Genomic DNA, 26717 nt, shown 5'->3' with positions numbered 1-26717 from the left:
TATTGAAGGGGCGGAGCCGGGCTGCGTTCTGTCGGGCAGCCGGAGGCCGAATCCCACCGAGGAGAGCCGAGCTGGGCCGAGGCTGGTGGCCCTAGGGATCTGAGAGGAGGTTGTGGGGCGCGTCACACCTCGGCGGCTGGGCGGTGACAAAGATGTTGGCTTCTGTCGCGCGGCCCCGCCCGGGCCTCGGACTGCCGAGGGTCTTGCCCTTCCCTTTGCTGCTGCTGATGGCGGTGCTGAACAGCCCGGTGTCCGGCCGCGTCCCCCATTCGGTGCCGAGGACCTCACTTCCTATCTCCGGTAAGGCGCCGACGCCCTCGCCCTTAGCCCTTCGCGCAGCGACCAGACCCCGCCTGCAGGTACCCGAACCCACCTGCCCTCCCCCCCCACCGCGCCGCCCACGCCCCGCCGGATGCAGGCGGGACGCCCACGTGGTGCTGCACCACCAGGCTGGGCGATTCGGCTCCCACGACACGCCCAAGGCGGCTCTACCGCCCCTGCAGACGTGGGCACTGAGGCCCAGGAAGGGGGTGGGGGTTGCCAGAGACAGTCTATTTAGAAGTTTCCTCCCACTTAATCCAGTCTTCCCTCTCAGGCCTGATGCCTATCAAATCCATCAATCATTCACTCTACCCCAAACACCCATCCTTCTTTCTACCAGCTTAGCATTTTCTTCTGCCCTCTTCTCAAATTCAATCCCTTATCATCAGTTCTAACCTCCTCCGATCCTTTTGCCCAGCTCACAGCTCTAATCTCCATAACCCATTTCCCAGTCCTCTCATCTTTGACACCAACTCCTATTCACCTATTGACCACAACCTCTAACTTCCTCAACGTTCCCAGCTCCCTCTACCTGTTCCCTACATTGGGTGCTGAGAAATGATTCAATGAGTTGATTTAAAATTATGTTTAGGAGTTCCCCTTGTGGACCAGTGGTAACTGGACTAGTAGCAAACCCAACTAGAATCCGCGAGGACGCGGGTTCGATCCCTTCAGTGTATTAAGGATCCTGCGTTGCAGTGAGCCGTGGTGTAGGACGCAGATGGGGCTCCTATCCTGCGTTGCTCTGGCCCCAGCTCCAATTCGGTCCACCCTAGCCTGGGAACTTCCATATGCCGCAAGTGTGGCCAAAAAAAAAAAAAAAAAAAAAGAAAAGAAAAAAATCCTGTTTATTTTTAAGTCTTCAGAAATAAAAAAGGAGGGAGATATCCTTTCAAAAGTTGTCAAAGAAGCCAGGGGATACCGCAGGTTAAAAGTGGTCATTGGAGTGGTTCACACTTTAAAGGTTCTTGCTGAGGTGGGGATGAGTGTGGCCACGGGCCTTGTGTTTTTCTCAGTGGGCACTGAGTGTTAGCACCTTGGGCAGACAGAGCCAGTGAAGCCAAGAGTATGACCTGTTGGGAAAAACTCACAACTGGATAATAGTAATTCAGAGTCTTCTAAATTATTTGTGTCCCTTTGGACCAGTGACACAGAGGGATAGTATGAATCCAGAAGACAAGGTTGTGGTCAGAACCTGGGTTTCAGTTTGTGCTGGAGCAATAGCCACAACATGGAGTTGAGGTTGTCAGGCTGGGTTGATGATCTGGGATTCCAGAGAGGTCCATATGACAAGATGAGGCAGAGTTGGGGATATGAAAGGCAGTGGGTGATCCAGGGCCTATGTAAGCATGGGATGGTTAGGTGGAATACAGCACAGACATGAGTATGGGTGTGAGAGGGTGAGGTGGGTTGGGCTGTATACACCAGCACATCTAAGGGTGCATGGCCATCCTGCCAGCCTTGAGGGTAGCCTAGCAGATGAAGCAGATAGAGCAGAGCTGTAGTAATTCAGGTCCCCAGAGCCAGAGGTGGCACTAAGATGGTAAATTCATCTTAACTGATTTGTTATTATTAAATAGGTCAATTTTGAATGCTGATATGGGTTTAGATTTGGCCCAAACGGAGCACATACTTAAGGAAGGAAGAAAGGCACCATTTGTGAACTATGTAGTATGTGTCAGATGCTTCCACATGTGTTATCACATTTACTTCTCAACAAGCCTGGATGGCGGTGTTTACAGATGAGAAAAGTGGTGCTCGGAGAGGGCAAGTAATTTAATCACGATCATACCTCTGGGAAGTGAAAGAGCCACATTTGAACTTAGGCTGATCTGTGCCCGAAGCATATACTCTCGCCTCTCTTCCTCTTTGGGTGGAATCTGGGTGAGATCAAGGGTTGGGGTGTGAGATAAAGGGTGGTGGGGGAGAGAGGAGATAGTTTCCTAATGTGTTGGTAAAGAGAGTGAGACAGTTCCCTTCTAGGTAAAAAGAAGTTGCTATTAAGTAGTGCTTTTTGAAGAAGGAAACTTAGGAGTTCCTGTCATGGCTCAGTAGTTAACGAATCTGACTAGGAACCATGAGGTTGCAGGTTTGATCCCTGGCCTTGCTCAGTGGGTTAAGGATCCGGTGTTGCCGTGAGCTGTGGTGTAGGTTGCAGATGTGGCTCGGATCCCGAGTTGCTGTGGCTGTGGCTGTGGTGTAGGCCAGCAGCTACAGCTCCGATTTGACCCCTAGCTTCCATATGCCATGGGAGCGGCTCAAGAAATGGCAAAAAGACAAAAAAAAAAAAAAAAAAAAAAAGAAAAAGAAATTTAGAGAGGAAGTGACTTGTATCTATCTTCTATAAGTATTTTCAAATTATGTATTAGTTGCTCTGAATAGAAATTACAGGCTTAATATTTATGCCATCATTTTAATAAGGTGTCCTATTTTGTATAGAAAAAGTATACTTAACTGTGTGCTAAATACACTGGCCTCATCATTTAGCTCTCTCTGGGGAAGTTAGACAGTTGACCTGTCAAGACTTTGTTTTTGCTCTTAAGTCTGCTAAGTACATGGTACTGGGGAGAAAACAAAAAATGGCCCCTCTGGCTTTACCCTTGTGCACCAAACCCTTATGAAGCGATGGCTGATATCACTCTTCACTCTCACCCTCTCTTCCTGCCAGAGGCTGACTCCTATCTCACCCGGTTCACCATCCCTCAGACATACAATTACTCTGTTCTCCTTGTGGATCCTGCTTCCCATACACTTTATGTCGGCGCCCGGGACACCATCTTCGCTTTATCCCTGCCGTTTTCAGGGGAGAGACCCCGAAGGGTGAGAGACAAGAGTGGGGCGGACCTCAGATCCCAGGGCATGTGATTAGATCCATGGTTTTATGGGCTGTTGTGTGTGTGGGAGGTGTTGTGTTAGGAGGGGAGGTATTGGTGAAAATGAGTGAGGATAGATCAGCAACCTCACTGTCTCAGCCGAGTGATGAGGGGGTCATGGTGGCTGGGAGGCTGTGAAGGACCTTCTTGATGATGGGGAGGACACCACAACGACCAGGTTTCAGGTGGCAGTGGGCAGAGGAATCGTTAGAATCATGACTCTAGGGCAATAGCTCCCAAACTTTTTGGACCACCCCTTAGTAAGAAAAGAGTACATATTGACCCAGTATACAAAGTGTGTACTGAAAGAAAACTTTCTTGAAACAATATCTGTTCTCCTATATGTGATACATTCTGATGTATTCTGTTTCATTAAAAAGAATGTTGATGGAGATTTCAAAATTGATTGCATTACTTATTAATGGGTGGAGACCTCCAGTTTGAAGAACAGTGTTCTGCGGTTCGGGGTGGGGGAGCAGGGGTGGTGTCTCTGAAGGTTCCCAACTTGATGGAAGTTGTGGAACTATGTCACCTACCCTGACTTGGGAGGAATTTGGGGGAGAATCTGGGGGAAAATGATTCCTCCTTCTTTCTTAGATTGACTGGATGGTGCCTGAGGCCCACAGACAGAACTGCAGGAAGAAAGGCAAGAAGGAGGTAGGTATAAATCCGGGCCCTGTCCTGAGTGTCACTTGAGGCCTTGGCCCAGCCCTGACACCGTCAGTCCCCTATGGTTTCCCATCCCAACAAGCAGGGACTCTAACACTATGCCCCAGCTGTGTATAACTGTCCTAATACTACCCTTCCTTGTACCTGCTGTTCTGATTCTCTCTAACCATCTCTGACCCCCAGGACGAATGTCACAATTTTGTCCAGATTCTCGCCATTGCCAATGCTTCTCACCTCCTCACTTGTGGCACCTTCGCCTTTGATCCGAAGTGCGGGGTTATTGTGAGTGACAGGGGTGGGTGGATGGGAGGGGTCTCCTGTGAGTGACTGTGATGGGGTCAGCCCTAGGCTACCCTTGTGCATGATAAGCATTGGGGGTGAGGGATGTCCTCATAGGGTAGAGCCTCATTCTGCTGAGGGAAGGGATGAGAGGGAGGTGGGGGGATTGTCTGTAGAAGGAGAGGTGTACAGAGTATAAAGAGACAGAATGGGACAGTGGAGGGAGTTAGGATGCTGGCTAGGCTGTGAGGAGGAGAGATCCAGGAGAAACATCAGAAGCCCAGTAACTCCTGTTTTCCTTGCCCTGTGTGCTTTGTCCAGGCAGCCCAGGTCCATGTCTTAAGCAGTACAGTTTATGCCTCTTCCTCCCGTGGCATGTGACTGTCTTTCTCCACCTTCTCCCACCTTCACTGTCAACCTCCTTCTGTGCGGGCTGGGACCCTTTGCTCTCACGGCTTCTGAGGTCACTGCCCACTGACATAGTATCTGCGGGCCCCGTACTTTGGTCCTTGCCTTCAAAGTGGGCACTGCGGCAGCCATGTTTTCTTCTTGGTCCTGCCCATTGCCGCTAAAGCCCTGGGCATCTCTAACCTCACACCCAGGAAGACGTGGGGCATGGAGACTCCCAGTTACACCGAGGTGAGTCATGGCCTCAGAAGTCCCCGGGATGGCTGATATCCCAGGAAGAATGTTCATGCTTTTGACTCCTCAGCTTTTCCCATCAGTTATCCAGTATCAGTTACTGTTCCTCTGGCAGCACCTATTTGTGACCAGGCCCTGGAATGAGTCAAAAGCCTCACATGTCCTTTGTGTCACTGGACACTTTTTTGTCCCTTCTGCTGGGGGTCGGAGGGAGAGCAACAGCTCCCTTTCCTGACCCTGCTCCTTAAGAGTAGATCTTAACTTGACCCTTCTGTAGTCTGCAGTAATCCTTGCCACATGGATCTAATCAGTGGGTACCTCCAAACCTTTCTTTGTTAACATTGTCTTATATTTCTGGCCTAGGATGCTGTAATTGTGTATGTTGATTGCCTGAGTCCATCCCTCTGGGCTCTCCTTGGAATTAGTTGGGCTGATGTTGAGTTATTTGCTGGTGTTAGGCCCCTTATAAGGGTGGGCATGGCACCCTCCTCCTGGGAAGTTTTCCCAGTTCCAGATGGTGTTGAAAAATCTCTCGGGTAATGTCGAGGGCATGGTTTCCCTACAGGTCTCACAAAGTAGCGTTGAAACTGCCATTGCTGTATCTGTCCTTTTCTAGTATGTGCACCATCAGAGAACCCTTGGGCGTGAATACCAGAGCCATAGAGTTTACAGACAATGCGCTTATGTCAGGTTAGTTCCCCAGGGCCTTCTGTTCTTCTTTGGCTCTCTGAGATGAGACCCTAATGGTTGTTAGATAAGGATTTAGGTGGAATATGTTCTGGACATGCCTTTCAGGATTGGTATGACCTGGGCCCTTATCTATCTGTTTTTGAGTGAATGAAGCCAGGGGTCTATGAACAGCACTCCTCCAACTTTCCACTCTTTTGCTGAAGCCTCCTGTCTAACAGGTTCATAAAATGAAGGACTGTCCTTAGATCAAACCTTGTTTGTAGGAGAATACAGGGCACAGCTCACAAATGCATTAACCCTTCAAGCATCTGAGACCACTCTCTAGACTTACTGAATGCTCTCTTCTGCCTGTAACTGTCTGATCGTACAGCCTGGCAATCCCCATCTGCTTGAGCAAGTCTTTACCTTATCCTTAGTGCAGAGCTTCTCATGTCCCAGATCGATGATTTTGAGACTGTGGATAATTGTTACCTGAGAGCTTTGACTAGCTGATCCAGACCCAGCAACTTGCTGAGTTGATTGCTTAGAGAAATGAAGGTTCTCAAAAAGAAGTTGAAGCATAAGACCCACCAGCTCCTACAATGTGGAGTGCCTCCCTTCAGTGAGAGAACATCAGACACTGGAGGAAAATGCTTTAATCTGTTTTGTTGAGGGAGCTCCAATAGTTGACAGAGAAAAACGTTAGACTTCCAACAACAGCAACAATAACGATGACAAGACTTGCCATTCATTGAGTGTCTGCTCTGTCGCGAGCTTGGTCCTGGATGCTTTACCTTCACAGTTGAGTGTAATTCTTATCACCACATCATGATATTTATTTATTTTGATAGAGATGATACAGCATGATGGTATTTATTTCCATTTTACATGAATGAAACAGGTTCTGAAAAGTTAGGTAAAAGTCTGAGATATACAGCAGGCAGAGGCAGAGGCAGAGGCAGAGGCAGAGGGAAGATTCAAACTCAGGTTTGTCTGGCTCTGCTCCACTACCCTGTCCTTCTAGTCCAGCCTGTAGCCTAGAAGAAGACTTTAGCTGGCTTCAGTTTCTTGTGACATTTGATTTGTTTCATGTAACAGGGACCATTCTCTCCTCCCTCCCCAAACGTTATGAAAGGTCCTTAATATGCCTTGCATTCTTCTTGGCCAAAGTCAAAGAACAGCTCAGTAAGAGCCTTCCTCCATAGCTCTGGCTTTCAACTCGAGGGACTTGCCTTCACCACAACTGATGCTGATAGGATAGTGCTGACACAATGATGATACAGTCAAGAATCTCAACATTCAGGTAATGTGGTGGCTTGGTCTTACCCATTTAGACCCTAATTAAATGTCACCTTGACCATACAATAATGTATGTAGTAATAGGCTCACTTGCTCAAAGGCTGTTAACCTAGATAACATGGTGATGCCATGTGGGGAAACTGGAAGAGAATGAGTTTTGACATGTTGAGTTTTTTTTTTTTTTCTTTTTGGCGGTGCCCATGGCATGTGGAAGTTCCCCCTACCAGGGATTGAACCTGTGCCACAGCAGTGACCCAAGCCACAGCAGTGACAATGCCAGATCCTTAACCTACATACTGTGCCACATGAGAACTCTCTGACCTGTTTAGTTTTAAGGGACTGATAGATCACCTCTGTGGGGAAGTCCAGGGGTCAAGTGCAGAGGTGGACTCGAGTTTGGGGAATGATTTGTGGAGAAAGTCTGGCTGGAAATGTCAAAGTGAATGAGATATTCAAAGTATGTAAAAAGGACTCAGGATACATGGTTAGGGGCAAGAAAGGAAAAGAGAAACAACAGATGGGAGAAGGGGACTCCAGGAGAGCAGAGTGTTAAGAGAGTTAAGAAATAGAATATTTTAAGCAGGGGAGTGCATCAGAAGTATCCAATGGTGTGTGATTAGAGAGAATGAGAACTGAGAAAAGGCTCATCTTTTTTAAGTCCTCAGTGAAAGGTAAGGGAGTAGTTTCAAGCTTAATTTATTTTCTAGGAATAACAGGTGATCGAGGTTTGGTTGGAAGAAGAAGTTTGGGATAAAGAGGCAATGCTGAGTCATTTTTGTCATTCTCTAACTCAAAGATTTGTCAGGTCAGGGACTGATAGTCTAGGATTATGAATCTGGGGTAGATATCGAGGAAATTGGGGCCAAGGCTAGGAGTGAGGGGAGAAGGAGGTACTGCCGTAGTTTAGGTGAGAGACTCGACGGACCACAGCAGTAGGTTGTAACCCCATGTTCAGCGTGCCCAGACCTCTTGGTAATCTCTCACTGAACTGTCATCTTTCTCCCCAGGCTGGGGTGCTCCCACCACCACACTGGGAGGTGATTGTGCTTCTGTGGGGGTCTTCCATTCCAGAAGATTCTTGAGCCTGTATCCCTCTTGGGGGGATGGGGCATCAGATCACATCTAATTTTAACAGGCCTTTTTCAAGGCTCTCTCAGTAAAATAAAACAGCAAATAACTGAGCAGTCAGATGGGCCAGTAGTATACTTATGTCAAGGGACATAGATTGCATTGGTCCTCAACTACCATCAAAGTAATTAGGCTCCAGCAACACCATATGTCCACCCTCGTTTGTGAACTGGAGATAACATGTCTGGTGCCTGGCACTGCCATGCTGTAACTTTGGTCACAGTTAACTTCCCTGTCAGTCCTGGTTGAAATCATCCCCGATTTTCAATTTCAGATGCGATCTTGAAGCCTCTCTTAGTGCTGGATGCTCAGCTAAGGTGACATCTGGGGGGCTCTGGTGGAACTCTTAAACCTCTTGCTCTCCCTTCCCGTCTCCACCACCCGCCTTCCTGCCAGATCAGCCCCTCTGGAGTCCCTGGATGAGGAAGGTACTTAGCAGATCCTCAGATTCTGACCTGAGTTTCGGGTCTTCACTGGCAGAGTCCCTTCCCTCTTTCTCTGTATCCTTGACTCTGGTTCCAGCTTGTATTCATGGGGTGGGAGAAGGGGAAGGATGGTCCTTTTCTCTAGACTTCTGGGCTTGAGATGGTTCTACATCAACCTGTACTTTTCTTTGCTCTTCCTAAGCGCTCCAGCCCTCAGGAGGCCAGGTGTCTTCCAGGTCCTCCTTGTCCTGTAGGACACTCTCCAGCCCGTTGCAAACCTGACAGCTCGGCAGTGTCTCAGAGGAAGGAGCTGCCTTTCAGCCTCTCAGAGGCTTCTAGGGCCATCCTACGTGTTCCTTCCTCAGAGTTTGTGGGTGTTGGGTACTAGAGGAATTGAGGGAAGAGGAATCAAGTGATGAAAAGAGGTATGGCGGAGATGGGAAGTGCAAGAAGGGGTGGCAGAATCAGGGAGAGCAGGCTGGGAATACAGGGCTGGTAGCGGGAGCATGGGAAGTCAGTGGGAACTGGGTTTTTTCCTTCATCGGACCGTCTTTGTAATTCTCACCATGAACCTCCCCATGACCTCTAAACCAATTACCCCCTTCTGGTCTGTAGGATGTGTCCAGTTTCCAGCAGGTTGAAAGCCTTGAGAGTGGCCGGGGGAAATGTCCTTTTGAGCCAGCTCAGCGGTCAGCAGCTGTGATGGCTGGTGAGTGGGGAGAGACGAGAACCTGTGACTTCTTGCTGTAATTGCCTCCTTCCCCACCCTGCTATTGGAAGTTCTGTGTCCTTTCCTTTCCTTGGAATGTCTACTATTCCCACATCTCTTTCTAGCCTTGCCTCTTCTTCCCAGAATGCTTGTGACCTGCTTTTCCCTGCAGAGTGTCGTTTCCCTCGCTTTTCTCTGGAGAATATGTCATCTCCTCCTCTAATGTGAACATTTCCTCTGTTAACCTCATTTCTTCTGGTCATTTTTTCCTGTTTCTAAGGGGAACTGCTACAATGCATGTTGCAATACATTTGCAAGAAGTGTAAAGAACATAAGAAATCTTTTAGAACAGCACTGTCCAAAAGAACTTTGTGTGACAGGGGAATTGTTCTGTATCTTCACTGTCTGATATGGCAGCCACTTAGTTACATGTTGAGCCCTTGAAATCTCACTAGTGTGACTGAAGGAAAGAATATTACATTTTAAGTAATTTTTTTTCACATATAAACAGCTGTTCATGCCTAGTGGCTACCATATTAGCACAGAGTATCCCTACTCTGAAAACCACTGCTAGAGTTTTAGGATAGCTCCTTCTAGCTTCTTTAATGTGTGTGTCCACATGCATATATACTCATGCTCATGTATTTTGCTGGCCCAATCCTTTGTTGCTCAGAGGAGTCAGTGATGACTTAAGTAAATTCCTGCTGTTACTTCCTTTGAACAGATCCATATACGTTCGCGCAAGTGTTGAATGGTTCTGTCATCAATTATTCCTAAACCTTTTCTGGAGAATGATTGCCTAATTCTTTGGCAGCCGCAAAGTGAACTGTATACATACAGTGTCCATAGCCTGTATTTTAGGTCAGACCACATATATTCAGTGGGAATCCAGCCATTTTTCTCCTGATAGTATAAAACAAGCAAATTAATAGAAATTTTATGAGAGTGTATATTAGGAAGCATTTAAATGTCATGCTACATAGATATAATTTTGAATATTATCCTGTAACTTTATACCCTAGGCATTGCTATATAATTTAAAAATTCCTTGTAAAGAAAATTTTTAATGGGATCATGCTGCTCAACTTGTGAACACACCATAATTTAATTAAACAATTCCAAATCACTTACATACATTTATTTTCAAGTTTATTTCATTCACTTTGAAGTTTTTGCTATTGTCTATAACATTGTAGCGAACATTTTTGTATATAATTTTTTTCGGCCCCACCTGCGGCATGTGAAAGTTCCCAGGCCAGGTGTTGAAACTGTGCCACAGCAGCAACAGCACTGGATCCTTAACCTATTGAGTCACTAGGGAACTCCTGCATGTAAATTTTTATCCTCATTTTAGATTGTCTCCTTAAGACTCCTGGAAATGGATTACTATATTAAAGGGTGTGAATATTTTACAGTTCATTATCTGTTGCTAATTGAGTTCTCGATAAGGGTATACCAATTCACACCCTAGATCAGCAGCGAGTAAGTTTTTTTCTCACATAAATTTCACCGCACTATATTATTGTCATTAAAATATTTCCTTGCTAATTCGAGGCTAAAAATGGCACCTTGTTTTCATTTGTATTTCTTTGAATATTAGTGAAGTGGAACATTTTTTTCATGTTTTAGTACTTTTATTTCTTCTTTGATCAGTCCTCAGCTCATGTTTTTAGGTCAGTTATCAAGTAGGGTATTAGTATTCCAATCTGTATCTTTTCCTTTGTGATTATATTTTTTAAAGCTAAATCTTTCTTTAGTTAGAGGGCAGATAAAATTTTCTTCTTAAACTTTTTTCTCCAAACATTTTAACTCTTTGATCTCTTTGGAACTTATTTTGACAACTGGCATGAGAAAGGAATCAAAATTGATTTTTCCCAACTAGCTAATCATTGATTTAACATCATTCATCATACTGTTTTTTTCTTTCTTCACTAAAGTTGAACATTATCATACAATATTGGACAGTTTAAATTTTAATTTAAATATTGGACAATGTTTTATGAAAAACAAAAGTTAAGATATGATCTAACATTGAAACTTTTCTTATGCATAACTTTGTTAGGAAAAGCCTTAAAAGCTATATAGGTTAAATCACTTCAGTCATTTAGTTAATGATTTATCTTGTCTGAAATATAATAAATAACATAATAAAAGTTTTTTAAAATGAACATAAAGTGTATATCTAGTAAATACAGTATTTGAATTGTCATTTTTATCAATTCATCTGTAGTTGAAATCAGTGAAACCTTGTTTATAGTCATACATGTTTGAATAAAAGTTTAGTGGCTTTTTATCAAGCATCTTTGCAAATCTCTGAACCAGTCATTAGCATCATTAAGAAAGATTTCTCTGGAGTTCCCATTGTGGCTCAGCAGAGCACCTAACTGGTATCCATGAAGATGTGGGTTTGATCCTGGCATCGCTCAGTGGGCTAAGGATCTGGCATTGCCAAGAGCTGTGGTGTAGGTCACAGAGGTGGCTGAGATCCTGCGTTGCTGTGGCTGTGATGTAGGTTGGCAGCTGCAGCTCCGATTCAGCCCCTAGACTGGGAACTTCCATATGCTGTGAATGTGGCATATGCAGCCCTAAAAAGCCAAAAAAAAAAAAAAAAAAAAAAAAAAAAAGGTTTCTCAGTTTTAGTAGTTGTATATGTCTCCTGATTCCACACAATTGTTTATCAAAAAAAAAAAAAAATGACTTCTCAGTTGCCTCTCTGTAAAATATAACATACTTCTTTTGTTGCAAACAGTATCTTTAAGTGTATTTATTCAATGGTCTATGTGTAATTTCTCTGTGTTCCACTCAGCAAGTGGAATTGCATTAGCATGTGGTTTGAGTACAAATTTCATAAATAAGATGATTGCATAACAAAGAACATTTTCAGACAGGTTTCAAGTCTCCCCCCCCCCCCCCAGTAATGAAATTCAGTGTTGCTTTTCAGCTGATAACTGATGGAGGAGATCAGAAATCACTTTTTAACAGTTTAGAATGGCTAGCTTAAGACCGTTAACATAGAACCTCCATGGCTCTTTCTGTCTCAGATCCAAATCACAGTCAATATCCATGTTTCAAGTTTTTCTCTAAAGTTTTTTTTTTTTTTATAGGGCTAAAGATTTTAGCCCTAAGTTTAAGCTTTTTCTTGGTTGGACATAATGCCAATATTTAGTTGGAACTTTCAGTGTTGATCCATTGTGTCCTGTTGCCCCCCCTGTTTTGAAAATTGAAGATAGTGGCAACATTACATAAGAATTAGAACCAAAATTCTCAGGAGCCATATGGCTGTCCTTATGGATAACAGAGGTATTTTGAAATTAAAAAAAAAAAAAGATTTTAGCAATGAAAATATTATTAGAATATAATAGGAGCATTTCTTATTTTAAATTTTAAAAATTGCAATGTACATTAGTAGAAAATTAAGAACATGTAGAAATGTATAAAGAAGAAAGTGAAAAGTTTATTGTAATTCAGTCATCACCAGTTAACCACTATTATTATTTTGGAGTACTTTCTTATACTGTGTGTGTGCATGCACATGTATGTGTATGTGTGTGTGTTTATAATAAATCGGGATTATTTTGCATATTTCACTTAGTATTGTATATTGAATATTTTCTCATTGTAGAATTTGTTTCATTATTTGAAACTTGGTTTTTAGTGATGGCGTACTCTTTCATCCTATGAATAGAGCACCATAATTCAATGATTCCCAATATTTATATTCAGATTTTATTTATTTATTTATTTTTAATTACTTAATGAATTTTATATATTCAGATTTTAAAATAAACTCTTGCTTTTACAGATAATGCTGCAGAGGGACTCCTTTTACTTAAGTGTTAATGTAAATCCTTTACATGAATCTAATTAATTGCATGAGTCTATCCGAAAAGTAGGATTGCTGCGCCCAAGGATGTAAAAGCTCTTTATAGTGCTTGATGGATTTGGCCAAATTACTCTCCAGTTAGTCCTACCAGCAGTGATGAGAGGGCCTCTCTCATCACACCCAGTCAGCCCCTGAAATAGAGTTAAAAAACATACAACAGTGACTTCCTCCAGAGTCCAATTTGATGTTTTTGATTTGCATTTCTATTAGATTGAATAGCTTTTCATGTGTGTATTGGTACTTGCATTTCTTTAGGAAAAAGCCTCAGAAATCTTGTCTTCAAATATGACATTTATCTGTACTACACTTAGATATAAATAACAAAAATGATCTGTGTCTCTATTGGAACTGTTCCAGTTGGGGAAAATGCAACTATTTTGACAATAATGTCCACATTAGCCTAAGAACATTGGCAATTCCTTCTGAGTCTTCTTTGCAGGGTCTTTGTCTTCCTTTAGATGTTGGGATTCCTTAGACTTCTACCTGGGATCCTCTTCTCTTGCATTCTCTGTAACCTTGATCTCAGCCCGTCCCATGGATTCTCTTTCCACTGCCTCTGGTGCCTCCCAAACCCGACACTTTTCATATTTCCTAATACTAGCCCTGTGAATTCTGTTTCCACTGCATTCTGATGCCTCCTCTACATTATCTGGAGCCACAGACCACACGTCCAGCTGCCTTCCAGACATCTCCCCTTAGATCAGCATGTCCCAGACTGAGCTCATCATCTTCACTCCCCTCCCCCAGACCTTCTCTTCCACCAGTGTCCCCTCTGAGTGCATAGTGCCATTACCCACCCTGGCGCCCAAGCTAGACAGTGATCAGGCGTCTTTATCTTCCCTCTCATATTGAATAAGAAAGAGCGCTTTCATCAAGAAGAGCGGAAGGGAGTTTTGGCTTTTTCTCTTTGAGAACCACCTCGTGTTTTTCTTGTCTCCTCTTTGTCTCATTGCATCTTGTCATTACTGCATCTGCCAAGAAGCACTGTACATGTTCCAGATACACTGGATGCTGCCAGCATTTTGGGGTCTGCCGTATCTCAGACCCTTGAGTGTGTACCTCAAGACTAGCATTCACATTGGTTGTGATGATCGTTGTACAACTATTAATGTAATTGAGCAATAAAAAAATGCTATTAAAAAAATAAGACTAGCATTCACACATTGAAACAAGGCAGTTATGTATCCTGTCTGGCCAGTAAAGGAAAAGGTAGAGTAAACATTACATTTCCAATTATCTATAATTATGTCTTGATAAAAGGCTATTTAATAATAATAATAATAATAACAACAACAACAACAACGGTATCCAGCTGATGTAATCCTTAGATAAGGAGATGGAGAATATTAGGGCAGGAGCTATTTATCCTTTTTTTTTTTTTTTTTTTTTTTTTTTTAAGAGCTATTTATCCTGCAAAGCTCTGACCATCAGAAAAGAGAGTGGAGGAAGGCAGGCCAGGGCATGTTTAAAACCTTTTTAAAGCTAATGAGTGATAATTCCTATTGTAAACCTTTAAAAGTGAGCGTTTTGATACCAGAGTGAAAATTTGAGCCCCACAGAGTATAGTGACATATTCCCTGACATGCCTCATGGCTCGTATCCTGGCTTGTTGGTGTGGGGTCACATATCTGGGAGGTCTCTGTTCACAGGCTTTACATCTGAGCAAGTAGAGATCTATTTCTGCACATAATTGTCATGTTTCTTTGGCTGTGATTCTTCATCTGTGTGCCTTTTTGTCTTTTTTTCCCTCTTCTTTCCAGAATGACAGTATCTTAGTTTTTTTTCTTTTTTTTTGGAGGGGCTATAAAAGTGAAAGATAACTACAAAAATTATACAGTGCATACAAAAAAGTATAAAGGAGAAAGGAAAAATTATTTTGTAGTTTCATTGGAAACAAACCTGAGTAACACTGTAGAGTTGTAGCTCCTTCAATCTTTCCTCTGTCTACAGACATATACACATTTTTTTTTTTTTGTCTTTTTGCCTTTTCTAGGGCCACTCCCATGGCACATGGAGGTTCCCAGGCTAGGGGTGTAATCGGAGCTGTAGTCACCAGCCTACACCACAGCCACAGCAACTCGGGATCCGAGCCGTGAGACCCACACCACAGCTCATGGCAACGCTGGATCCTTAACCCACTGAGCAGGGTCAGGGATTGAACCTGCAACCTCATGGTTCCTCGTCAGATTTGTTAACCACTGAGCCACGATGGGAACTCCAGAGATATTTTTATTATGTGAACAGTGCAACAGACTATTTGGAATTGACTGTCCTGGAAAGTCCAGGGCATCTGGTGATCCTATGTCCTGACTGTGATGGCTGCTCTTCCTTTTCCTCTTTCTCTCTCTTCTCTCTGTGTGAAGATTGTAAACCCCTTGGTACTTCTGGAACACCTGAAGCCCTACTGCTTCCCCCTCAAAGTGTCTGATCCCTGCTGCAGTCCCTTAGTGCCAGGGAGTGCTCTGGGGCAATTCTAGGCTGCAGAGTGGCTGACTGCCCCCATTGATCCCTTAGAAAATTTGGAGACTTTACCTCCATCCACTACTGGGTCCTCGCATGGTTGTCTGTGGTTCGTTTCCAGAATACTTATGACTGTTCCCCTCCAAACACACCAAGTCATGCTTCCAAAATATTCATAACTCTCTCCTCTACCACATCCCCCCGTCACCCATCCTCAGGGTATCCATGACCCAGCTTCTATCAGAGTTTTGGTTTTAGAGTGTCTTGTGTCTTTTAGGGAAACATTTCAATCCAGTTCTGGCTTCTATGTCAACTTCCCCTTCACCCCCAAGGTACCGAGGACTGGCTTAGTTGCTGCTCCATTAACAGCCAGAACCTATGCCTCAAACCCGATTTTCTCCTTCATGGAATTTCCTGGAAGGGAAAGGGCTGCCATTTTATAGTTGTCACCCCTCCCCTTATGGCAGCAAATCGAGCATATGGCCCCTTGAGGTTCCTGAGGAGCTGCAGGCGACACCTGCTGAATGCCAGCCATGCGCCAGGTCCTACCTGGAGCTCTGGATTTATTCCCACTTGGCCCTCAGCACCGCTCTGAGTGAAAGGTGGTATTATCCCCATTCTATAGTTGAGGAACCTGAGGCTTAGGAAGGTTAATTCACCTGAGATCATACTACTACTGAGTATTCAGAGTTCAAACCCAAGCCTTCCTGACTCCAGAATATCTGGGTGCTTTTCACAGACTCAAGTGATAGTACAGACTCCCTCCCCGCCCCCTGCCCCCAGGTGGTTTCTAGTCCTCCACATTGCCTTCAGAGGGCTTCTGAGCCTTTTTTGCTCTACACTAAGTGTTAGTGGGTTTTTTTCAGTGCCTGAGACATGCAGCTTCACATGAGCATCTGTGACTCCGGGACAATAGCACTTCCTTCAGAGTGGCCCTGCCCCCCTGCCCACCCCCACTGCCTCCTTCAGCTGCCTGAGCCCCTCGGCCCCTGCGGGGGTTGCTTTGTGCTGGCTTCCAGCACCACACCTTGCTTCCTGATGGGCTCTTCTGAATTGTCTTCAGATGACGGGGCCTCCGGATCTCTTCTGGCTTCCCTTGTCTCCTTGGCTTTTGCGTTCAAGTCTCCCAGGTTGCCTGACTCTGGTGCTTCTGCCCAGACCCATCTATGTGAATGCCTTCCAGTATCTCTAACCAGCTGTCCTGAAGGTGCTTCAAGCTTAGCTCGTCGAATAGCCGAACTCACCTCTTCTTGAGCACCTCCTTTGGGAGCCTTCCAGCACCTCTTCCCTGGGGTCATATCTCCGTCTCCTACTATCCATCTTATAATCGGAAACCTTAGAGACATTATTTTACTTTATTCTTTCACATCTCATGCTCAGTTGATTTTCACATCTTGTTAATGGGCTCTGCCTCAGAAAAATCTCCCCATTCCAGCCCCTTTCTTCCCTCTGCTTAGTTCCCCTCTGTTCTGGCCTGGACTGTGTGAAGGCCCTTTTAACTAGTATTGTCTTCCTGAATGTGTCACTCCACCTCGAGAAAATCTCTGCAGTTTCACCCTCATCTTTAGGATGAAGTCCTCATTTTCCTAGTGTGGCAGAACAGACGCCTGACGATTGGGTGCCTGTCTCTACACCTGCAGCTCACCTCTGCTCCCTGGCCCCCCCTGGAGCATCTGCCATGGGGCATGCCCCGCATCCCTGAGCACAGCTCCCTTCTTCCTCACTGGCCCACCTCCCCCTGCCCTGCCCCGACCCCCAAGTGCTTCTACTTGGCCAATTGCTCATTCTTCAGTTCCAGCTCAGACGTTAGCTCTGGGATGCTGCTTCCCCACTTCGGTGTGGCTGGTCCTCTGTGCTCCTCCACATACCAGTGAGTCCCTGCCCCTTGTCATCTGAGGACTTGTTTGTCTTCGGGACTCAAATAGGAATTCTTGGGGGGCAGGCAGTATTGTGCTTAGCACCTAGCACATGCCTCTTACGTAGGAGGTGGTGAAGGAATGGATCTCTGTTCTCTCCAGAGCCCCTACAATGCTCCACGCTCCACCAGGAGGTTGTGACTTTCTCTCGCCCCCTGAGTCATTTTTCTCTGCCTATGTCCAAGCCCTTGGCCATGCTGCTCAGAGTGGCTCTGACTTTTCTCTTCTCCTGTCCCCACCATTCCTAAAGCACCTCTGCCCCAGCGCTGAACTGGGAAGTCACAGGTGCTTCCTCCTTGCTTCCTGTGGCTGGCTGGGGAACATTCCAGATGGATCCCCTAGGTTGGTGTTTCACAAAGTGAGGTCTTGAATCACCCGCATTAGAGTAACCCTGCTTCGTTGAAGTGTAGGTCTTGGGCTACCCCCCAACTCTACTGAGTGAGAGATGCTGGGGGCCCAAGGCCCAGCAGTCTGCCTTGTGATGAATTCGCTAAGTGATGCCAGTAAACCCTAAAGCTGTGACTTGTTCCAGGGCAATGTACACCCACTGATGCTCAGAAAGAACACTAGTTTTCTCGGACATTTACTGTAGTGGGAGGACTTAAGTACCGATGGGGACGTGCCGCAAATAAAGCAAACCCCTTCCTGGAAAGTTACCATGTAGTTAGCATATTATAGGGTAAAACAAGTCCTTAAAAACAACAAGAAACAAGCTAACAAAAAAAATCTTAGAGTTCCTGTTGTGGCTCAGTGGGTTAAGAACCCAACTAGTATCCACGAGCATGTGGGTTCAATCCCTGGCCTTGCTCAGTAAGTTAAGGATCCTGCATTGCTGCAAGCTGCGGCATAGGTTGCAGACATGGCTCAGGCCTTGTGTTGCTGTGGCTGTGGTGTAGGCTGGCAGCTGTAGCTCTGATTCGACCCTTGTCCAGAAACTTCCGTATGCCGCAGGTGCATCCCTAAAAAGACAAAAAAAAAAAAAAAAAGAAAAAAAAAGAAAAGAAAAAATCACTTAAAAATTTTTTGATTTCCACAGGGACGGCTTTATTCTCCCTTCATGTACATGCACATTTCAGCAGTTTTCCCTTAGCACTGGTTCCCTTTACTGCCCTGGGGCGCTGTTTCCGTGTCAGTGAGGTGATGCCTGTTGTGCTTCGCATTGCCTGACACTTAATAGGCACTCAGCCCCTGCTTTACTCCCTACTCTGCCTGAGACCCACTCTGCTTCCCCAGTGAGTCTGAGAGTCCACCCCCTCCCTGTCGCCCTGCAGGGGGTGTCCTCTATGCTGCCACTGTGAAAAACTACCTGGGGACGGAGCCAATTATCTCCCGGGCTGTGGGTCGTGCTGAGGACTGGATTCGGACAGAGACCTTGCCATCCTGGCTTAACGGTGGGGAGAGGGCAGGGGGCTGCAGGGGTGCTCTGGGGACAGAGTGGGTGGAGGCTGGGTGGCCCCAGGCAGGTCTGTGAGATCTGAGGCCGCTGGTCTCCCCAGCCCCAGCCTTTGTCGCCGCCACGGCCTTGAGCCCAGCTGAGTGGGGGGATGACGACGGAGATGACGAGGTCTACTTCTTCTTTACGGAGATTTCCCGAGCGTTTGATTCATACGAACGCGTTAAGGTCCCGAGGGTGGCCCGTGTGTGCGCGGTAAGCCTCTGGTCCCAGGACTGTCTGTCTTGTTTGCTGCTCCGCCTGTCCTCTGTCTTTTCCTCTCTGGTCTCTGTCTTTGCATCTCTCCCCTGTCTCATTTGTTGCTGGTGTTTTGTGTGTGTGTGTGTGTGTGTGTGTATTTTCTAGGGCCGTTCCAGCGGCATATGGAGGTTCCCAGGCTTGGGGTTGAATCGGAGCTGTAGCCGCCAGCCTACACGAGAGCCACAGCAATGCGGGATCCAGGCTGCATCTGCGGCCTACACCACAGCTCACGGTGACGCCGGATCCTTAACCCACTGAGCGAGGCCAGGGATTGAACCTGAAACCTCATGGTTCCTAGTCAGCTTGGTTAACCGCTGAGCCATGATGGGAACTCCTTGTTGCTGGTCTTGATTACTTTTCTGGAAGCTTGAGGACTGTGGGGAAAGGGCTGTGGTCGCTTTCATCCAATTACTACCCAGTGTGATGATGTCCCCAAGACATAGTCTAGAGGTTAAAGGCAGGAACGATTGATAGCCCTGGTTCAAGTCCATGGTACACTGCTTACAGCCTCTGTGACTCCGGGAGGTCCTCTAGCATCCTTACAGCAGAGGGTATGAATGGCCACCTGCTCTCAGGGTTGTTTTGAAGACGAAATGAGGTAACTTATGAAAAGCACATAGTACGGTACTTTATAAGTGCACAGTAAGCTTAGTCATCATTGTTGTCGTGACCCTGCCTGCCCCCATATCGTACTGTCCTCCTCAGTTACTCGTCTGTATCTCTGTCCTTGCATTTCTGTGCATCCGTCCCCCTATCTGTCTGTGTCTGGGAAAAATCCTTGTTGGTCTCCACAGTCCTCCCTCCGTGTTGGTTGCCTAAAGGGAACGTCCCATGTGCTTGTCATCCCAGGGGGACCTTGGGGGCCGGAAGACCCTCCAGCAGAGGTGGACGACGTTTCTGAAGGCTGACCTGCTGTGTCCTGGGCCTGAGCATGGTCGGGCCTCCAGTGTCCTGCAGGACATGGCCATTCTTCGACCTGAGCCTGGAGCAGGGACCCCCGTCTTTTATGGCATCTTTTCCTCCCAGTGGTGAGGGGGTCCTGATGTGGAGAGTTCACAGGGCGGGAGATGCCTGGGGCTGGGGCCGTGTCTGTGCTGTCCCCTCCAGAGGGGTGGACTTGCCCTGGAGCAGGCCTCCCTGTGTGTTTCTCGTGGGTCATGTCATTTGCTGGGGGTTGAGTTGCCTCCCTAATTCTCTCCAAATATCTGGCTCCGCCATGTGACTTTTCCAGGGAAGGGGCTGCCATCTCTGCTGTCTGTTCCTTTCGACCACAAGACATCCGGACAGTGCTGAATGGTCCCTTCAGAGAGCTGAAACATGACTGCAACAGGGGACTGCCTGTCATGGACAATGACGTACCCCAGCCCAGACCTGGAGAGGTGCGGGGTGGGGCATGGGGCGGTTCTTCACCCTTATACCTGAATCGCTCCATTATAACAAGAGCCTAGTGAGGCATCACACATACTTCCTGGCCCCTGGGAAGCTTTGTCACTCCTCCTGTGTTTCCTCTAGTGCATCGCCAACAACATGAAGTTCCAGCAGTTTGGTTCGTCGCTCTTCCTGCCTGACCGCGTGCTCACCTTCATCCGGGACCACCCGCTCATGGACAGGCCAGTGTTTCCGGCTGACGGCCACCCCTTGCTGGTCACTACAGATACAGCCTATGTCCGAGTTGTGGCGCACAGGGTGCCCAGCCTCTCAGGCAAAGAGTATGATGTGCTCTATCTGGGGACAGGTATGTTTAATAGCCACGCAGGTGGCCCATCCCATGCACACAACCTGTTGCCGCAGAGAGGGTCCCAGACACACAGGTGCCAGGGCCCTAGGTACGGGCACAGTTGTGTTACCGCATCTTGCCCCTTGCCTGCTTCCTAGAGGATGGACACCTCCACCGAGCTGTGCGGATTGGAGCCCAGCTCAGCGTCCTGGAGGATCTGGCCTTATTCCCAGAGCCACAGCCAGTTGAGAATATGAAATTGTATCAAGTGAGTTGTAGATTTTGGCGAATCGGGTGGAGAGACTCCTGAGTCCAGAGCCGGTTCGTGACCTGGGCTCTGGGAGAGCCAGTGAATTCCTCTTCCCCCCTCCCTTTCTGTAGAACTGGCTCCTGCTTGGCTCCGGTACTGAGGTCACACAAGTGAACACAACCAACTGTGGCCGTCTGCAGAGCTGCTCAGAGTGCATCCTGGCCCGAGACCCTGTCTGCGCCTGGAGCGGTCGGCTAGCTGCGTGTGTGGCCCATGAGGGAGAGCGTGGAGGGTGAGCGTGGCTGCACTGTTACTCGCCTGATGTCCCCAGGCTCTGGCCCGTGCATGTGTCTGTGTGTTTCTTATTTGTTCATGCTGCCCTGTCTCTGTATGTGTGTTTCTCAGTGTTACTTGTGTGTCTGTCTGCCAGTCTGTCCATCTGGTGCTGCTTCCTCAGTGTCCCTGCCTCTCTGCAGGACCTGCCCTGACCGTGGTTGACTTGCATGTTGCCAGCCACTTCTTGGCTTTCATTTCTAGGTGCTCTTGGAAGTGTTTTCACAGTTGACAGCTCCCTCCTTCCTTCCTTGAAACACTCTATCCTTTGCCTTCTGCGACTGCATTCTCCTGGCTTTCCTCTGTCTCCCTTGCTGGTTGGTTTTCCACCCAGCGTCTGGTTTTCGATGTTGCTCAGGGTTCAGTCCTTCTCCTGCTCTCTGGGTGATTTCATTCCCACTGTGTTCAGAGCCAGCCGAATGCTGGTGACAGCCACAGAGGTCTCTTCGGCGAAGCTGCTTTTATGAAACAGAAAGTCATCTCACTGACCTTTGCTGAATTTTTTTTTTTATTTTTTGCTTTTTGCTTTTTAAGGCCACCCCTGCAGCATGTGGAAGTTCCCAGGCCAGGGGTCGAATTGGAGCGACAGCCGCCGGCCTATGCCACAGCCACAGCAACGCGGGATCTGAGCCATGTTTGTGACCCACAGCACAGCTCATGGCCATGCTGGATCCTTAACCCACTAAGACAAGACCAGGGATCGAACCCAAGACCTCATAGATACTAGTCAAATTTGTGACTGCTGCGCCACAATGGGAACTCTCTGACCTTTGTGGAATTTTGATCAGTTTTTATGGAAAAGAAGTTTTCTCTTTCTCTTAACAGAGAAATCTTATAACAGAGAACATTTCCAAAGAAATCGAGCAGTTGTGGACACCCAGCTACATTTCTTGGAAGGTTCCTGTGTTTCTTTTAAAGCTCCCCACACGTCTTTTTTGACAGACCGAGTGTAAATTTAATGCTCTGTAGTCTGTTAGAAATATTTGTAGAATTTGACATGGCCCATGTCATGAGTATAAGAGGTTTTGGGGGAAAATTTAAGGATGAAGATTTAAGAGTGTTGACTAATAATCTAGAGGCCATTTATGAGATGCTGGGAGATGGAATGGGTGAGTGAACATTCAGTGGGAGCGGGGTGGTGACACTGGCTTTATCACGCGTTCTCTTTTTTACAGGCTGGTTCAAGACATAGAGTCTGCAGATGTCTCTTCTTTGTGTCCTAAAGAGCCTGGAGGTCTGTATGATTTAGAGAAATGTGGGGAGAGGGGATGGAAAGGGCCTAGAAAGTTGTCCTTTATGGATCTGCTTTCAAACTTGGATCCTGGAAGATATGGCAGCCAGGGACCCAGGGCCTTATCCTCTTTGAGAACCCCCTTTTCAGCCCCGTCCTCCATGGCCCCTTCTCATATCTGAGATCACCCCGCATTTGTCTCCATCACACCCCCAGCCTGCAGGCTCACCACCTTGTGTGCCTTTGCTGTCTCTGCAGAACACCCAGTGGTGTTTGAAGTTCCTGTGGCTGCAGCTGCACACGTGGTCTTGCCGTGTTCCCCGAGCTCAGCCTGGGCGTCCTGTGTGTGGCACCAGCCCAGTGGAGTGACTGCGCTCACCCCCCGGCAGAATGGGCTAGAGGTGGCGCTGTCCCCAGGGGCCATGGGTGCTTATGCCTGTGAATGTCAGGAGGGTGGGACAGCCCGCGTGGTGGCTGCTTACAGCTTGGTTTGGGGCAGCCAGCGGGGGCCCCCAAGCCGGGCTCACACAGTGGGGGCCGGACTGGCAGGCTTCTTCCTGGGGGTTCTTGCAGCATCCCTGACTCTTCTCCTGATTGGTCGGCGTCAGCAGCGGCAGCGACAGAGGGAGCTTCTGGCTAGAGACAAGGTGGGCTTGGACCTGGGGGTCCCAGCATCCGGGACCACAAGCTACAGCCAGGACCCTCCCTCTCCCTCTCCCGAAGATGAGCGGCTGCCCCTGGCCCTGGCCAAGAGGGGCAGTGGCTTTGGTGGCTTCCCTCCACCCTTCTTGCTCGATCCTTGCCCGAGCCCAGCCCACATTCGGCTGACGGGGGCTCCTCTAGCCACATGTGATGAAACGTCCATCTAGGCCCGGGGAGGTGACTGCTAGTGTGTGAGTGACCACTGGAATGGAATGACCACTGGGGCTTTGGGGGTCGGTGAGCCTGGAGGACCATGATGGCCTCTGGGTTCTCTTTGGCCTTCGAGTGATCATTTGGACCTGCCTGTGTGCCCTCTCTCAGCCTGGATGGGCTCAGGGCCAGGCCTTCACCCGACTCCCACTCAAGATCAGAACTGCTCCCGCAGTGATCAGGACTTTTTCCGCCCCTGCCCTTGAAACCTCTATGACCCCTTCAGCCCAGTCTCCTGGGCCCATCAGTTTGGTCAGGGACACAGGACACGGCTGTGACTTTGCCTTCTAGCTGGGCCCTGACCAGGAGGAGGCGCCCTGGAAGTGCCTGGGAGCTAATGTGCACCGAGTCCTTTCGCTGGTTCTCCCGGTTTATCGGATTCTCCCTGGGGAGCGCATGATCCCCCAACTGCAACGTGGAATCTCTGCCTGAGATCTACCCCTTTGTCCATGAAAGAGCGTGTGTAAATACATGGCTATTCATAGGTGACCTGGCCACCGTGCATGGATGACTGGGCCAGTGCTCAGGGGTGTTCATGGGGGTTGAGGGGGGCAAGTCGGAACGAGTGCAGTGGCTGTAGAACTTTCCACCCTGTGGCTAGTGAGGGAATGCCTCTCCTTTCTAAAAGGAGACAAACCACTGCCCTGTTTCCATCATCTCCCACAGCTGTCTGCTGAGTAGGAAGAAAACTCCCAAAGTGACCTTCTGGGTGGGAAAGTCAATGGTACACATGACCCCATCTTTCTCTTTGTTTTAGCCTCCTGGCCGCCACCACTGCCATGTGCAGCGGGTCTTTCTCTGGCTGGACCCCTTTCCTTGGCTCCTTTTAAAAATAAATTTCACCACATTCTAAATATCAGGGGATGGCCAAAGGGGCCCAGTGATGGGAGATGCAAGCTGCACAGATAGGTTCCTATCAGTGACTTTATTCAGGGTGACACCCTTGCTTTAAAGTGGGGTTTATGGACTGGGGGTCCACGGACTCCCTGAAATCGTATGCAAAATGCAGTCTGTCCATGTGTGTCTGTGTTTTTCTCGGGGGGGGGGGGAGTTGTGACTCTCATTAGAATCTCAAGCCTTAACAAAGGACCACTACCCCAAGGTCACCACATGTTGGCCAGGCGGAGGTGGTGCCACGTCGTGGCTGCTCTTCCTGCCCGGCCACACCTGCCCAGTGGCCAGCTCCTGGCCTGGCAGCCGCCGGATGCCTCTGGTTCATTCCCTGGAAGGTGGGTTCCTCCAAATATTTGAAGACACTGTCAACTGTCACCACATATACAGACTTCTTCCTGCTTCACGACTCCCACATGCTCTAGGCTTCTCCTGGTCCGTTCCAGTCTTGGCCTGTGAATGTGCCTCCCTCGTCCCTGGTGAGGAACCGCCTTGAGCTCCAGTGAATGGTCCAGCCTCTTGGAGTTGAGGTTTTCAGCTCTACTTTCCACCGGCAGCAGCCTGTGAACTACTCAAGAGTCCCCTTGGGCTTTGAATGATCAGTGGCTTTGCCGCTAGTAAGTGTCTGATCTTCAAAGAGTGATCTAACCTAGGAGCAACAGTTGACGCATCTGTAAAGTGGGGATAATAATACCTACCTCAGGGTTGCTGCAGGGATTAAATGCGAGAACATCCAAACAATAAAGCACTGTCTATACCAGGGGACGTTGTTAGTGTGAAAACTGGCCTATGATGCCGTAATCCTATAGCTTGACTGTCTGATAACCATGATGCGTGGGTCACTTTAAGGCCCACATGGTGGGGGAGGGTGAGTCCTTCACACTGAAGCCCTGTCCTGGAGCATCTCTGGTCAGATCTTAGCCGCCGTGTTGAGGTTTGGGGAGGCAGGGCCTGTGGTTTTTATAATTTTCTGACCTTGGTGACCTTAACGGTCTTTCTAGATGGGAACGGAGGGAGGCCCCGTGTGCTTTGGTTTTTACCCTCACTTCACTCTTCTCTCTTGAGGTTGTGGGTTGGTTTCGTTATGGGGGAGGGAAGGAAATGGGAAACTTCAGAGGAGCCTGGAATCTCTGCGAAAAGGGGTGGAGAAGAGTTTCCCAAAGAGGGGGGGCCAGGTCACAGTGGGTTGGGGCCATTTGGTCCTTGGACAGTGGCTCTGGTTGGAGGAACACTGAGGAAGGATGGAAATAGGCATGAAGAGGGGAGAGCCACAGTGTGGGCCCCAAGAGTGAGCAATGCCATGGAAATATGAAACCAGCTCCCAAAGTAACAGTCTAAGTATTGCATTATCCTTGGGCTGTGTGGTGTGGGATGGGAGAGGATCCAAGGGCAAGGGAGCAGAAGAAGGGCGCAGGGTTCCTGTAGGTAGAATTATGAGAATTCTGGTGGCCGGAGACCTGCCTGGCTTTGTTCATAAAAGCAGCCGGGGTGGGGAGGGCTGGGGATGGGGCTTGCACTTACCCCAGACTCAAGAGTGCAGCTGTCTTGGTTGACAAACCAAGGTGTCCACATGCTGCCTCTACTAAGGTTTATGACAAAGCTGCCATTAGGAGCTTTGCTTCTTTTGAGTGTTTATTGCTGTACTACTGAGGACCAGGCTTTGTTATGATGTGGTAACATGCAACCCCCTATTCTTAGCAGTTTAAAAACAACATGTTTCTTGCCCTGCTAAGGAAGGAAGTAAGTTCTGGCACATGCTACAAACATGGATGAACCTTGAGGACATTACGACAACTGCAGGAAGCCAGTCACAAAAATACTGTATGATTCCACGTAGGAGGTACTTTGAGTAGTCCCATCACAGAGACAGCAAGTAGGAGGGTGGTGGCCAGGGGCTCCACCAGGGTGAGAAGAATGGGGGTTATTGGATATAGGGTGTCAGTTTCACAAGGTGGAAAGAGGTCTGGAGGTTTGGGATGGTGGTGATGGTTGCATAATATTACGAATTTATTTAATATCACTGAATTGTACACTTAAAAATGGTTAAGATGGGAGATTGTATGTGTACTTTACCACAATTGTAAAAAATGAAAAAAAAGTGATTAAGACACAGTCCCATCCTTCTTGAAGTTCTTAATTCTGTGGGGAGGCAGATAAGTGAGCCGCTAATAATACACTTTGAAAAAAAGCTATTGTTGAAGATCTGTCCCAAATCCCAAGCAACCTGTAGACACCTCATTCTCTTTCCAACTCTTAAGTAGTGGCACAAGAAACAGACTTAAGATAACAAGAGTCTTTGTACCCCTAATTGGATTCTCTCGAAGCTACTGAGACAGTCTAGTATAGACATATATATATGCCTTATGTGGTCTTTTCTGTGTATCCAAATTTACATAATAAAACTTTAAAAAAAGAAA

At 47.4% G+C, this 26717-nt stretch overlaps 1 protein-coding gene across 34 annotated transcripts; it reads left to right on the top strand.

Moving 5' to 3' along the window:
- The first annotated feature begins 37 nt into the window (after positions 1 to 37).
- Positions 38 to 26717, top strand: SEMA4F (ssemaphorin 4F). Of its 34 annotated transcripts, none has more exons than XR_014841598.1 (15): positions 38 to 300; positions 2990 to 3141; positions 3792 to 3851; positions 4047 to 4145; positions 8921 to 9014; positions 18545 to 18664; positions 18770 to 18921; positions 19816 to 19994; positions 20198 to 20345; positions 20479 to 20701; positions 20842 to 20951; positions 21065 to 21225; positions 22442 to 22500; positions 22756 to 24638; positions 24747 to 26717. XR_014841598.1 is itself a non-coding variant. In XM_003124985.7 (14 exons), exons 1-14 carry the CDS (start codon positions 153 to 155, stop codon positions 23364 to 23366), a joined length of 2316 nt encoding a protein of 771 aa, XP_003125033.4. In that variant the 5' UTR covers positions 38 to 152; the 3' UTR covers positions 23367 to 26717. The 34 variants fall into 34 exon arrangements, 16 of the variants coding, with proteins under 16 accessions (XP_003125033.4, XP_020942980.2, XP_005662493.2 ...); XR_002342555.2 differs by having other exon boundaries at positions 24726 to 26717; XR_014841601.1 differs by lacking the exon at positions 2990 to 3141.

Source organism: Sus scrofa, chromosome 3 (genome assembly GCF_054392235.1).
Source record: "Sus scrofa isolate SSC_HxYL_T2T_F1_AM1 chromosome 3, Sscrofa_HxYL_maternal_Yorkshire_Landrace_v2.0, whole genome shotgun sequence".
NCBI classification, from domain to species: domain Eukaryota; kingdom Metazoa; phylum Chordata; class Mammalia; order Artiodactyla; family Suidae; genus Sus; species Sus scrofa.
This window is presented reverse-complemented; position numbering and strand designations above follow the sequence as displayed.

Excerpts from the sequence above, each read along its gene's own strand:
- SEMA4F (XM_003124985.7), top strand. The coding sequence starts at position 153 with ATGTTGGCTTCTGTCGCGCGGCCCCGCCCGGGCCTCGGACTGCCGAGG. Across the intron at positions 3,142-3,791 it reads CAGGGGAGAGACCCCGAAGG|ATTGACTGGATGGTGCCTGA; the intron begins GTGAGAGACAAG and ends CTTCTTTCTTAG. Across the intron at positions 9,015-18,544 it reads GTCAGCAGCTGTGATGGCTG|GGGGTGTCCTCTATGCTGCC; the intron begins GTGAGTGGGGAG and ends GTCGCCCTGCAG.